Source organism: Puma concolor, chromosome E1 (assembly GCF_028749965.1).
Source record: "Puma concolor isolate L17-30 chromosome E1, mPumCon1.1.hap2, whole genome shotgun sequence".
NCBI classification, from domain to species: domain Eukaryota; kingdom Metazoa; phylum Chordata; class Mammalia; order Carnivora; family Felidae; genus Puma; species Puma concolor.
Genome location: NC_141680.1, coordinates 28,345,634 through 28,361,316, shown reverse-complemented (window position 1 = coordinate 28,361,316; position 15,683 = coordinate 28,345,634). Strand labels below are relative to the sequence as shown.

General features: G+C 37.6%; 1 protein-coding gene across 1 annotated transcript in view; it reads left to right on the top strand.

Moving 5' to 3' along the window:
* MED13 (mediator complex subunit 13) overlaps nt 1-15,683 on the top strand; it is a 110,051-nt gene that overhangs the window by 35,309 nt on the left and 59,059 nt on the right. Inside the window, exons 6-9 of the mRNA XM_086686786.1 lie at nt 343-537; nt 1,110-1,272; nt 1,460-1,570; nt 14,775-15,458. Coding sequence (XP_086542912.1) covers nt 343-537; nt 1,110-1,272; nt 1,460-1,570; nt 14,775-15,458 — 1,153 coding nt within the window. The remainder of the gene's footprint in view (nt 1-342; nt 538-1,109; nt 1,273-1,459; nt 1,571-14,774; nt 15,459-15,683) is intronic.

Below are 15,683 nucleotides of genomic sequence, written 5' to 3'. Positions count from 1 at the left end.
TTTAAGCTTCTGTTGGATTCTGGTCTATATTGCATGCAGGTCACACAGCCAAGCCTAATAATGGGATGAAGATGGGAGGTTGTGGAGAATGTATAATTGAGCAGATAATTAGTATTAGAGTTTGCAGCAGTGTTTAATGGAGTCTTATTCTCCTGGTTTATTCCAGAAAAACTTTATGCCAAAAGGAGCATATGTTTATAAAAATATATTAAATATATTTTAATTTTATTTAAACATTATATAATCATATGTACTTTTCCATTACAGTACTTCTGAGTGAAACTAATCCCACTACAATCACAGTGGTAATTGATTTTCTTGCCTCTTATTTTTGCCTTTCAGCTGGTGTCCGAATGATCTACCCAGCTTGCTTTGTTCTAGTCCCTCAGTCAGACATTCCCACTCCTAGCTCTGTGGGATCCTCTCATTGTTCAGCTTCTTGCTTGGGTGTCCACCAAGTGCCTGCTTCCACAAGAGATCCTGCTATGTCTTCAGTTACTCTTACACCACCTACATCTCCTGAGGAAGTCCAAACAGGTATTGTACTGATCTGTTTGATTAGCACTAGTTACGTATCTGTTATTTTGAATACATCAACATTTAAAAAATTGTTTTGAAGTAATTTGAGACTTATTGAAGAGTTTGCATGTACAATACAAAGAACTCCCTCATTCAGATTCCCAAACTGTAAACATTTGTTCCGTCACCCTTTTTGTATGTATACATTCATTATCATTGGTCTTTTTCTGAACCATTTGAGAATGAGCTACAGACATGATGCCCCATTATGCCTAAGTACTCTGTATTTCCCAAATGTAGGAACACTGTCCTATATAACTACCATTTAATCCTCAGTCAGGAAGTCAACACTGATATAACACTACCATCAAGTTTACATCCTCTGTTCGGATTTTTAGCTTTCTGTGTTTTAAGTAGAGGAACATGCTTTTTTGCTTCAAAATATAAGTAGACCTACCAGATAACAGTGGAGTATGTTGTAACAGAAATTAACAAGTAAAAAACAAAAAACAAAAAAAAACCCCACAAATAATGTTACTTTAAATCTACTTTTATTCTCCTATAGCCTATTCTTTTTGGTTTGTTTTCAGTTGATCCTCAGTCAGCCCAGAAGTGGGTCAAATTTTCTTCAGTATCTGATGGCTTCAACTCTGATAGTACTAGCCACCATGGTGGGAAAATACCCAGAAAATTAGCAAATCATGTGGTGGATAGAGTTTGGCAAGAGTGCAATATGAACAGAGCACAGAACAAGTATGTGTTTTCATTTTCAAGTTTAAAAATTGCATGTTGGTAGTTACTTTATAAATAGAAGATGTTTAAAGTATAAACAGTCGTTTGTATGGCTTTAAAAACTTTTTAAAAATTCAATTTTAATGCTTAATTCACGGTTATGGGAAACTTCTTGAATTCTAAAGAATTTTATAATTTCAAATCTTAGGAGGAAATATTCAGCTTCATCAGGTGGTCTATCTGAAGAAGAGATACCTGATAAAATAGCATCCTGGGATTTTGTAGAAGCAACACAAAGAACAAATTGCAGCTGTTTGAGGTAGTACCCCCAACCCCCCAGTTGATTGATGCCTATATATTTGTGTGTTGTAGCTTCTTACGCTACTGAATACGTCTCAGTTTTAGCTAGCTTACCTAAACATAGTGTGTTAGGATTGTTTTCAAAAGAAAATTTGAGGGGAAAAAAATTTAATAATTTGGAACTGATTATGCAAGTACATACAAATGTATGCCATAGTCCTTACCAGAACTGAACTGTGAAGGCTTGGTTTTACAGCTAAATAAAAGAGAATTTTATACTGGATTATGGTATATATAGTATCTGTAAGGTAAAAGCACAGAAGTCTCTTGAAAAGAGTTCATAGATAGCACTGGGCTGGAGAAATTTCTCCCATGGGTTCTCATAAAAAAAGATGATATATGATACACTAGATGAAAGTTTCTGCGATCCTTTTTATAGTAAATATGGTTTTGGGTTTTGTGCAGAAATTTCTTATAACATCCTTTTGGGCAAATTATATGTGAAAGAAATGCTGAAATAAGATCAGAAAAAACGATTCTGCAAGGGATTGAAGCTGTACTATAAAAGTACAAGCTTTCTAATAGACTGTGTTGGTTAAAGATTGGTAGAAGAATGGATGAACTTGGAATTCTTTTGGCAGTTGTATTTATATATTGGAAACTTTGATGAGATTTGGTTATCAGAGGCTTTCAGATTATATTGCCTAAAGTTTATTAATTTATTCTAATATGAAAGATGCGTTTGCAGTCTTGTAAGAAATAATAATAATAATAATGACATTGGCATCCCTTACCAGAACTTGTGAGCTAATAGTTAGCCACTCTTTTGTCACAGATGTGAGCCAAAGGAATGGAATACTTGTATGTTAGGGCCAAGGTTTTTCTTATATTAGCTCTGTTTGATTACTGTGACAGACTCTGAAGTGCTTTGGTATGTTTTTGTGTAGATTAAATGTATTTACATAGATTCTTTGGATTAGAGACTGTGTAATGTCTGACAACTTTGTTAAAAACTTGTTTCTGTTGCTGATAGGTTGGAATAAAAATATGGACAGATTAGCTCTTGTTTAACAGTTTAAAATGGTTAAATACCACAGCCACTTGGGTGGTTTTAAGACCCAAACCTAGTCTTAAAATGTAGAGCTCCATCACATATTTGTCTGATACCAGAGATCAGCAAACTGTGATCCATTGGTCACATTAGGTTCACTGCCTGTTTTCATATGGCCTGTGAGCTGAGTGACTTTTACATTTTAAATAGATGGAAAAAAAATCAAAGAATATTTTGTGCATGTGAAACTTCTATGAAATTCAGATTTTAATGTCCATAAAGATTTATTGGAACAGAGCCACACCTGTTCATTTACATGTCAGCTATGGCTGCTTTCACAGAATTGAGTAGTTGCAACATAGACTATATGGCCTCTGGAGCCTAAAATATTTGCCATCTGGTCCTTTATAGGAAAAGTTTGCCAATTTCTGGTCTAAGACCAGTAAAGTGTAAAGTGCTTGAATGAAGTTAGGCTTTTCTTTCCATATATTGGCATTTTTATCAAGCAGCAATTCTTTTTTAGTTGCTGACCTAGACTTTTGTTTTATTCTTTTTGAAAGATGTGGGTTTTAGGTATATTTGTCTAAAATGGTTTTAGAATGGGATGCCTGCCTGGGTGGCTCAGTCAGTTAACCGTCTAACTCTTGATTTTGGCTCAGGTCTTAATCTCAGGGTCGTGGGATTGAGCCCTGTGTCAGGCTCTGCACTGACAGTGTGGAGTGTGCTTGGGATTCCCTCTCTCTCTCTCTCTCTGCCCCTCCTCCACTCGCACATGCATACTCTCAAAATAAATACACATTTTTTTAAAAATGGTTTTAGAAGAAGACACTCAAAACGCATATTGGTTGGTAGTATAAATTTAATTCTTGGTCTCTGAGCTGAACTTTTATTTCTTAAAAACTTTGTCTCATATTTCCAGAAATTCTTCCCAGGCATAGAGGGAATTGATATAATGAAATTTTATATAATCCATACATGTGACTTGTTTTGGTAAATTTGCCCCTCTAGGAAGTAACAGTGTTTCTAATCTTTTACCCCCACCCCTCACCCCCTATTGTATTCCGTACTTCTAATTCCCCTCCACGTCCCTCAAATCAGGTTCTCTTATTTAATTCTTCAATAAGACTTAAAGTAGATTTTGAGCTACCATATGTATTATCTGCTGCCACAGAATATAGGAAGTAGGGCACACATTGATAACTGACTGTGCTAATCAGCCAGTTTGCTGTCAGATCTATCCCTGCCTTTTCCCTACTCTGTTCCGTATTGCAGGGTATTACATTTCCTAGGCTCCTTTGCTTTTTACATGGTGGGGTTTTTTTTGTTTTTTTTTGTTTTTTTTTGTTTTGCCCCCAGCTTTATTGAGCTATAAATGACAAATAACATTGTATAAGTTTAAAGTGATGATTTGACTAGGCCCTGTTGTTTTCTGGATTTGGCTAAGGTAGGCACTAACAAAAGATTGGTTCATGAAATGAGGAAAGAAGCCGGAATATTTCCCCACCCTTCTTTTGAGTCCATTCCAGCAGCAGTTCTGCGACCCATTAATAGCCTTGTCTTCCGTGGTCCACTGAGCAGATCCCACTAATGTTGTAACAGCATCCCAGGCTTCTTTGATCTGGTGATAGATACTATCTTCATCTTACTGTCCTTCTAGTCCTAGAAGTCATAGAAACCCTCTAAACCCTCTAAATAGAGAAGAAGTTACCCATGACCACTCTTAATCTCTCAACTACCTCTTCCTAGAATTGACTACTTGCCAATAAGGTATTATCTTTCCGTGGTTTTTCTGTAGTTTTATATGTGTATGTGTTTTTCTTCTCAACACACAAATATAATACTGATGTATTTGACAGCTTATTTTTTTCACTTAATGTACCTTCAGTCTTTCCATTTTAGTTACGTGTGGATCTGCCATATTATTTTTAAAAATTTCTTGGGGCCCCTGGGTGGCTCAGTCAGTTGAGCATCCGACTTCGGCTCAGGTCATGATCTCACAGCTTGTGAATTGGAGCCCTGCGTCGGGCTCTGTGCTGACAGCTCAGAGCCTGGAGCCTGCTTTGGATTCTGTGTCGCCCTCTCTCTCTCTGCCCCTAACCCACTTGCATTCTGTCTCTGTCTCTCTCAAAAATAAACATTAAAAAAAAAAATTTCTTGGTATTTTACTGAATGGAAGGTACCCCATGGTGTCTTTAATCATTTGGATTTGATGGACAAATAGGTTGTTTCAAAAAGTTTGTTTGTGTTTACTTTTATAAAAATAATACTTCTTTGACTATCAATTATTAGATTTTTTTAAACACTTATTCTATGATAGGAGATGTCCTAGGCTCAGATACACTAGTGAATAAGGCTCCTGCTATTACGAAGCCTATACATTAATGGGATAGATAATTACTTAAAAAAAAAAAAAAGAATTTTTAATTTTTTTTTTTAAATTTTTTTTTTTTTCAACGTTTATTTATTTTTGGGACAGAGAGAGACAGAGCATGAACGGGGGAGGGGCAGAGAGAGAGGGAGACACAGAATCGGAAACAGGCTCCAGGCTCTGAGCCATCAGCCCAGAGCCTGACGCGGGGCTCGAACTCACGGACCGCGAGATCGTGACCTGGCTGAAGTCGGACGCTTAACCGACTGCGCCACCCAGGCGCCCCTAGAATTTTTAATTTTTTAAAAAAATTTAGGAGTGATGCAGGGCTAGGAAGGAAAAAAATGAGGTCGGTGGTGTGATACAGAGCTGGGGGGTGGGGGGGAGCTGTTTAAACCCTTTTGTGAATTCAGGAAGATCCTACCATTTTACTCCCACTTTTTACATATAGGAGTGCTATTTTTTCTTGTGCTTTCACTGATCTGAGAAACTGTCCTCAAAATTATATTTTGCTCTTATAGTAAGCAAAAAGCACAAGATTGCTTCAGTTGGCATTTTTCAGTTATTAATGAGATTAAATATTACACATTTATTGAAATTAAGCTTTAGTCTGGTAGAATGTTCTTGAGAAAATAAGCATTTAGCAAGCTATATAAATAGAAAGTAATACAATAAATTCCAAATAAATTTCCTGAAATACTAGGAGTTAATCAATAGGAAAAGAATCTAAAGGGATCATTCTTTAGATCATCTTGAATTTTGCTTTAAAAACACAACTTTTTTTTTTAGGACAGTTCCCCAAATTGGTTGAGTTCTATTATGAAATTCATTTGCTCTCTAAAACAGACTAGCTTTAAGGAAAAGGTCTATATAGAAGAAAGGGGCTGTGACTTAATGTTACCAAAATTTTAGAGAGTCACTGCTATTCGTATATATCCCAAATTAATAGTTTCTTGTCCCAGATTAATAGTTTCTTACCCTTATAGAAGGGTAAATGAATTTATGGCTGTGTACTTTTCGTATCCCTTATATACTTGGAATATAGTTCACCTCAGATTATTGGAGATACTATCTCTCCTTAATGCCTTGTGTAACTTGACTGATTCTTAAACTTTGGTCTCATCACTCATCTGTGCTCTCAAAAATTATTGAGGACACAAAGTGCTTTTATTTATGTGGATTATATCTACTTATATCTATTTTAGCAATATCAAAAAAAATTTTTTAATGTTTTTATTTTTGAAAAAGTGCAAGTGGGGGAGGGACAGAGAGAGAGAGGGAGACATAGAATCTGAAGCAGGCTCCAGGCTCTGAGTTGTCAGCACAGAGCCTGATGCAAGGCTTGAATCCACGAACTCTGAGATCATGACCTGAGCTGAAGTCAGATGCTTAACCGACAGAGCCACTGAGGCGCCCCTGTTTTAGGGAAAAAGAAAAATTAAAAAAAAAATTTTTTTTAATGTTTTGTTTATTTTTGAGACACAGACACAGAGCATGGGGGGGGGGGGGTGGGCAGGGAGGGAGGGAGACACAGAATCCGAAGCAGGCTCTAGGCTCTGAGCTGTCAGCACAGAGCCCGATGTGGGGGCTTGAACTCACAAACTGTGATATCATGACCTGAACTGAAGTTGGACGCTTAACCAACTGAGCCACCCAGGTTCCCCACACCCCCCGCCATTTTAAAGCTCTATTAAATTTATTTATTTATTTTATTATTAAAAAAAAATTTTTTTTAACGTTTATTTATTATTGAGAGACAGAACATGAGCATGGGAGGGGCAGAGACAGGAGGAGACACAGAATCTGAAGGAGGCTTCAGGCTCTGAGCTGTCAGCACAGAGCCCAACGTGGGGCTCAAACTCACAAACCCAGCGAGATCATGACCTGAGCCAAAGTCAGACATGCAAATGACTGAGCCACCCAGGTGCTCCAAGCTCTATTAAATTTATTGAAAAAATAACAGTAGGACCAGTACATATTAACATAAATAAAATACTTTTATAGAAATCAACTGTATTTTCCAAAACAAAAATTAGAAGAGTGGCACTGTTGTACAGTTTTGCAAATCTTTTCAGTGTTGAACTTAATAGAAGATAATCTGGATTCTCCTTTGCTTCTGTAGTCAGTCTTTTGTGTATATTGTCTTAGTTGAAGTACGTGAAGAAAATCCAGCCTCATGTAGCTATGCAGTTGGAAAGGGGAAGGGTACTTTAGTAGCTTTTTCAGGTAATTGTGGATACTCTTCGATACTACACCAAAATTTGACAAGTGGTAGTTTCTTAAAGGTTAGTTCTCACGTGTAATCTGAAGCCATATTAATTAAATCCTTGTACTGCATAATAACTAATGGATCTTTTACTTATGCATGATTTTACAACATCATTTATCATTTGGAAAATACCAATTCATGGCATTATGCAGATCCTGAGTGTTGGCACATTTGTTTTACAGTGTTAAAAAAAAAAAAAAAAATCACATTCATTAGTATCACCAGTGATCTCACCAGAAATATCTTTTCAGTATGGGAAGCTGTGAAGCTTACTATAGCAGATACAGTTTTCCAAATTCAAAATCTTGTTTAAAAGCTCACATTTTATTATTCTTCCTTAAAATGACAAACTCATTTTGTTCATTTTGAGACCTAAATAACCAAGTCTGCCAAATAACCAAATCTAGTTAACTAAGGTTTATCAGTCAATAGTTATTTAAAAAAAAAAATTTTTTTTTTTTTTTTGCATTTATTCATTTTTGAGAGACAGAGAGAGGGCACAAGTCGGGGAGGGCCAGAGAGAGAGGGAGACACAGAATCTGAAGCAGGCCCCAGGCTCTGAGCTATCAGCACAGAGCACAATGTGGGGCTCGAACTCACAAACTGTGAGATCATGACCCGAGCTGAAGTCGGATGCACAACCAACTGAGCCACCCAGGCACCGCATTTTTTAAGTTTATTTCTTTTGTGAGAGAGAGAGCCAGCGCATGAGCAGGGGAGGGGCAGAGAGAGAGAGGGAGACAGAGAATCCCAAGCTGGCTCCCCATTGTCAGCGTAGATCGCAGAGCAGGGCTCAAACTAACGAACTGGGAGATCACAACCTGAGTCAAAATCAAGATTCAGACACTTAATCGACTGAGCCACCCAGGCACCCCTAAATGAAAGTAGTGTTCCTTGAAAAAAATGGCTAGTTGAGCTTACAACTCACTTATATAAAGGCTTTTCCATAAATCAGCCATTATTTTATAATATGTAGCAGGGGGGCACCTGAGTGGCTTAGTTGATTGAGCATCCAACTTTGGCTAAGGTTGTGATCTCACGGTTTGTGAGTTTGAACCCCGCATAGGGCTCTCTTGCTGTCAGTACAGAGCTGCTTTGGATCCTCTGTCCCTCCCCAGCTCATGATCAATCTCTCTCTCTCTCTCAAAAACAAAACATAATATGTAGCAGAAATGCTTTATGTGTGTTTTCTGTTTCTTTTGAATTTTTTTTTTTTAAGTAAACTACATACCCAGTGTGAAACTTGAACTCATGACCCTGAGATCAAGAGTTGCATGCTCTACCGACCCAGCCAGCCAGGCACCCCTCCTGTTTCTTTAGGTAGAATATGAAAAGCTGTGTATGCAGGGGTGCCTGGGTGGCTCAGTCGGTTGAGTGTCTGACTTCAGCCCAGGTTATGATCTCGCGGTTAATGAGTTGAAGCCTCGCGTCGGGCTCTGTGCTGACAGCTCAGAGCCTGGAGCCTGCTTCAGATTCTGTGACTCATTCTCTCTCTGCCCCTCCCCTGCTCACGCTCTGTCTCCCTGTCAAAAATAAACATTAAAAAAAAAATAGCTGTGTATGCAGAGATTGAAACTTAATAAAAAATCATTTTTACTGTCTTTTGAAGGACATTCTTTAAAAAAATTTTTTTTAATGATTTTATTTTTTATTTTTGAGAGAGACAGTGTGAACGGGGGAGGGGCAGAGATGGAGGAGGGAGACACAGACTCCGAAGCAGTCTCCAGACTCTGAGCTGTCAGCACAGGCCCGATGTGGGGCTCAAACCCACGACTGCGAGATCGTGACCTGAGCTGAAGTCAGAACGCTTAACCAACTGAGCCACCCAGACGCCCCTCTTGAAGGACATCCTTAAGTGAAATTGGCCTTAAAAACATGAGTGTATAGTGGTAAAGAATACACACTACTACTACTAATAGTACCACTGCCTTGAATCGTGATCTGTTGCCAAAAATTTTACTGTCTGTTGCTTTTGTAACATTGTTAAATATCAACATAATGAAAAAGGCAAATAATGTCTTATGCTATTATGATGATGGTTTGAACCCCATACAACCCTGAAAGAGTTCATGGACCATACTTTGAAGACTTTCATAGTAGACACTAAAATATTTGAATAATCAATAAATGAATAATAACTGTCACAATATACCTATCTATTCCTACCTTCTTATTCTGCTTCCCCCACACACTATTTTGCTTTCCTTCCCCTTTCCTGCTTTTATTGTTGACTGTCTTCTTTTTATCTTACAGCTGGCTGAGAAATTATTTTAATTCTTTTGTTAATTAATCAAACATTTATCTCATTTGCTTTCCATGAAGTTTAAAGCTAATCTTTGTATCCCTATATTCATTATGGAACAGAGAAGGACTTTGGGACAGTTCAATCTTGTTCCAGTTATTTCCATTTTATTATTTTTTGCATTTTAGTTCTATCTTATTCTGTGAAAAATTTCAGATGTGCAGAAAAGAAAGTTGGACAGTGCTCTCCTGTCTATCAGCCATCCGTATTTACTTGCTACATTTGTTTCATCTAGACCTCTTCTTTTACTGAAAAACTTGAAAAAATCTTAACATTTTATTGAATTTGATTGATCTAAAATTACTATTTTGGGGTGCCTGGGTGGTTCAGTAGGTTGAGCATCTGACTCTTGGTGGTTTCACCTCAGGTCATGATCTCAACGTTCTGAGATCTAGCCCCGCTTTAGGCTCCAGGTTGAGCATGGAGCCTGTTTTAAGATTCTCTCTTTCTGCCCCTCCCCTACTTTCTCCCTCTCTTTTCTCTCTCTCACTCTCTAAATATATATATATAAATTATTTTTTTAGTTTTTAATGTTTGTTTTTGAGAGAGAACGAGAAAGAGAGAGCACTAGCAGGGGAGGGGCAGAGAGAGAGGGAGACACAGAATCTGAAGCAGGTTCCAGGCTCTGAGCTGTCAGCACAGAACCGGTTGCAGGGCTCGAACTCACAAACTGTGAGATCATGCCTGAGCCGAAGTCAGATGCCCAACCGACTGAGCCACCCAGGCGCCCCCAAAAATACACACACACACACACACACACACACACACACACACACACACACACACACACACACACACGTATATATATGCATACATACACATATTATATATATGCATGTATATATATATAATTTTTCTCTTTTTTCGACTGGAGCTATTTGACAATGGCAGGAATGCCGTTCCTTATAAATCGATGTGGTCTTTGTCATTGAAAGTATTCAAAGAGAGGATGATCAGTGAAGGGATTATTCCTACATTGGAATAACCTACTGCTTGTTTTTTAATGCTATTTGTAAATTTTTTTATGCTATTTAAAAAATTCAAATAATGCACATGAAATAAAAGCTGTGAGTTCCTTGCGCCTGTATACTTACGATCTGCCTGTCTGCTTTCTTTTCATACAAGTGGAATCCTGCTATGTATGCTGTTCTGCAACTTGCTTTTTTCTCTTTTAATTTTCTATTTTTTAATTTACATCCAAGTTAGTTTAGCCCAGTGCTTCATCCCCTATGTATAATACCCAGTGCTCATCCCACCAAGTGTCTTCCTTAATGCTCCTTATCCATCCCCCAACCCACAACTCCTCCACCAACCCTCAGTTCTCTGTATTTAAGAGTCTCTTATGTTTTGTCCCCCTCTTTGTTTTTATATTATTTTTGCTTCCCTTCTCTTCTGTTCATCTGTTTTGTATCTTAAATTCCACATATGAGTAAAGTCCTATGATATTTCTTTCTCTGACTGAATAATTTCACTTAGCATAATTCCCTCTAGTTCCATCCACGTAGTTGCACATGGCAAGATCTCATTCTTTTTGGTTGCCAAGTAATACTCCATTGTATGTATGTATGTGTGTGTGTGTGTGTGTGTGTGTATCACATCTTTATCCATTCATCCATCAATTGACATTTGGGCTCTTTCCATACTTTGGCTATTGTCGATAGCGCTGCTATAAACATTGGGGTGTATGTCCCCCTTCAAGACAACACATCTGTATCCCTTGGATAAATACCTAATAGTGCAATTGCTGGATCATAGGGTAGTTCTATTTTTAGTTTGAGGAACCTCCATACTGTTTTCCAGAGTGGCTATACCAGTTTTGCATTCCCACCAGCAGTGCTGAAGAGATCCTTTTTCTCTGCATCCTCTCTAACATCTGTTGTTGCCTGATTGTTAATTTTAGCCATTCTGACTGTTGTGAGTTGGTTTCTCATTGTGGTTTTAATTTGTTCTCTGATGATGAGTGATGTTGCACATCTTTACATGTGTCAGCCATCTGGATGTCTTTTTTGGAGAAGTGTCTATTCATGTCTTTTGCCCATTTCTTCACTGGATTATTTGTTTTTTGGGTGTTGAGTTTGATAAGTTCTTTATAGATATTGGAACTTTTTTTTGATAAATAGTAATCATGGGTATTTTTCTATGTTAGCACATTTAGATCCATTCTTTTTTTTTTAAGTTTTATTTTATTTTATTTACTTAGAGAGAGAGAGAGAGAGAGAGAGAGAGAGAATCCCAAGCAGGCTCTGCGCTCAAACCCACAAACCATGAGATTAGTACCTGAGCCAAAGTCGGCTGCTCAACTGACTGAGCCCCCCCCCCGACGTCCCCCCCCTTTTTTTCTTAATTTTTTAAACGTTTATTTATATTTGAGAGAGTGCGTGAGCAGGGGAGGGGCAGAGAGAGGGAGACACAGAATCTGAAGCAGGCTCCAGACTCTGAGCTGTCAACACAGAGCCCTGTGCCCGACGTGGGGCTTGAACTCACAAGCTGTGAGATCATGACTTGAGCCAAAGTCGGATGCTCAACCTACTGAGCCACCCAGGTGGCCCCCCTTGCTGAAGATTTTTAAAGCAAATCTTAAATATCACTTCACTCCTACTTCAGTATGCAACTCTAATATTTTAATTATGTTATTATTTAATAATATTCTGCTAATATTTTCTTATATAACTATAATTCCATTATCACCCCTAATAAAAAGAATAGTATTTTCTTGGCATCATCTGATATCCTCTACAGATTTGTCTCAGAAATGTCTTTTTTAAAAAAATAATGTCTGTGTAGTTGGTTGTTTGACAAAGACCCAGACAAGAAGTATACCTTTGGTTGTTAAGTCTTTTATGTCTCTCTTGTAATCCCCTCTCCAATTTTTAGGACATTGGCTTGGCTGGAAAAACTAGGTCAGGTGTCCTGTGGAATGTCTCACATTCTGTATTTCTCAACTTGTCATATTGTAACTTGTTCTTTTAGTGTCATTTAATTTCTTTATCCCTTGCATTTCTGTAAATGGAAGTTACCTCTAGAGCTGTGCTGTCTAGTCCTAGCCATGTTAGTAACCACTAATGGATTTTAAATTAAAGCATTTGAATTTAAATACAGTTAAAAATTCAGTTTCTCATTGCACTGGCCGTATTTCAGGTCTTCAGGAGCCACATGCAGAACACTTCTGTCATTACAGAAAGTGTTGTTGGACAGTGCTGATCTAGAGGCTTATTAATGAATTCAGGTTCAATATTTTTGATGAGAATACTTCACAGGTGGTGCTGTGTTGCTTTGTATCTGTCACATCAGAAGACACATGTCTGGTTGTCCCACTTTTAATAATTTGTTGAGATTGAGAAGGTAATGGTCAGCCTGACCCCTTATTGTAAAGCTTGCCATGTTTAGTATGAATAAAGACAGTTTTTCTTCTTCTTTTGAAATCTCCAGTCTTTCTTTTTCTTGACTTACTACATTGGTTTAAACTTTTGATAAAATTGTTGAATAGGAATGTTGAGTTAATATTCTTGCTTTGTTCCCAGTTTTAGGGATTAAGTTATTCAGTCTTTGATCATTAAGTATGATATTAGTATAGTTTTTCATAGATGTCCTTTATCAGATTAAGATTAGTCTTGCTTTTTGAGTCTTTTTTTTATAAATTTTTTTTTATGTTTGTTTTTGAGACAGAGAGCATGAACGGGGGAGGGGCAGAGAGAGAGGGAGACACAGAATCTGAAAGAGGCTCCAAGCTCCGAGCTGTCAGCACAGAGCCTGACACGGGGCTTGAACTCACAAACTGTGAGATCATGACCTGAGCTGAGATCAAGAGTTGGATGCTTAACCGACTGAGCCACCCAGGGTGCCTCTCTATTTTTTAAGTTTATACTACTCCATAATACTATGAAGGTATACTACTTTATTTTTGAGAGATAGAAACAGAGTGCAAGTGGGGTAAGGGCAGAGAGAGACGGAGACACAGAATGCAAAGGAGGCTCCAGGCTCTGAGCTGTCAGCACAGAGTGGTGCTCAAACCCACAAACAAGATCATGACCTGAGCCGAAGTCGGACGCTCAACCGACTGAGCTGCCCCGGCGCCCCTTGAGTCTTTTTATGATGAATTATGTATTGAATTTTGCCATGTTTTTCTGTATTAAGATAGTTACATGGTTTTCTCTTTTATTCTGTTAATGTGATGAATACTACTGGTTTTTATTGAATGTTATACCTTACATTCCTGGGACATGTTTTAAATTCATATTCCCTCCACATTTTTCTTCTAGTTTCTTAGTAAAAAAAAAATATTATATACATCACTATCAGTTTAGCTTGGAAATCTCATAGGGCACAGTATTTTTACTATGCTGAAAGAAATCTTAAACTCTGAACAAAATTACTAGATTTTTAGGCATGTAGTTTTAAGTTTTTCAGTTTAGAAATTGCTTCACATTATGAGGGAATAAATTTCTTCAGGCATTTTCTTTTCCTTTTCTAGTTAGCGGATTCGTTCTGTCATGGTATGCCTTGGGAGAAGGATGGCAGATATGGTGTGGGGCCCATCAGTCAGTTGCAGTGCTATCCAGAATGATTAACTTCGTTTGTGTAGAATAAGTTTCCTAGCTGGTTGCTGTAGGATTGTAGATTATGACTGAGCTTAGCCAAGCCATCAATTTGCAGGTACATTGGTAAATGAATAAATTTCAGACCTTTTTAAACACGACTTTATCTTAACTAGAATTTTGTCTCTTGATTCAGATACTAAAATATTTAGGTTACATTAGTAAACTATCTTTGGTTGTCCGATCACATAGCTATTAAATGAGCAGAAGAGAATTGGCTCTTAGGAATCTTTCTGCAGTTCTTAGTTTTAGGTCACTCAACAAAGTATTTTTTATTTTTTTTTTGTTAAAAAAATTTTTTTTAATGTTTATTTTTGAGAGAGTACAAGCGGGTGAGGGGCAGAGAGAGACACAGAATGTGAACCAGGCTCCAGGCTCTGAGCTGTCAGTACAGAGCCAAATGCGGGGCTCAAAGCCACAAACCATGAGATCATGTCCTGAGCTGAAGTTGGATGCTCAACCAACTGAGTCACCCAGGTGCCCCAAAGTATTTTTTTCCAATGTAAATTCAAATAATTTTACTTTTAGATTTATATGTAAAAAACAAATGATAATATGGAATGTTTAATAGTGTTTACTTGTGTACTTTGATGTAATAATGATACTATAAACATTAAACCTTTCTTTTAACTTTTTAGGCACAAAAATCTCAAGCCAAGAAATCCTGGACAACAAGGACAGGCACCAACTTTAAGTCAGCAACAACAAGTACTTCCTAAGCACAAGACCAATGAAAAACAAGAAAAGAGTGAAAAACCACAGAAACGCCCCTTGACTCCTTTTCACCATCGTGTTTCTATTAGTGATGATGTTGGCATCGATGCAGATTCAGCTAGCCAAAGACTTGTGATCTCCGCTCCAGATAGTCAAGTGAGATTTTCAAACATCCGAACTAATGATGTAGCAAAGACTCCGCAGATGCATGGCACCGAAATGGCAAATTCACCTCAACCACCCCCACTCAGTCCTCACCCATGTGATGTGGTTGATGAAGGAGTAACTAAAACACCTTCAACTCCTCAGAGTCAACATTTTTATCAAATGCCAACACCAGATCCCTTGGTTCCTTCTAAACCAATGGAAGATAGGATAGACAGTTTATCTCAGTCTTTCCCAACTCAGTTCCAGGAAGCTGTAGAACCTACAATATATGTCGGTACAGCAGTAAACTTGGAAGAAGATGAAGCTAATATAGCCTGGAAGTATTACAAGGTTCCAAAGAAAAAAGATGTAGAGTTTTTGCCTCCTCAGCTTCCAAGTGATAAATTCAAGGATGATCCAGTTGGACCTTTTGGACAGGAAAGTGTAACATCAGTTACAGAGTATGTATTTTTTTAATAGTCACTATTATAATTTAAGGGTGGAAATGATGTAAGTTCTTAATGCTAGGACTCCAGAATTGGCTTCAGGGTAGGATTTACAATAATAATAAATCCTGTAAATATTAGTTTTGCATAATTTCTTTACTGTGATTTTTCCTTAGGGAGACTCATTATTATGACATATTTTAGTCACAAAAAAGTGGAGAAAATAATAGCACTTATCCA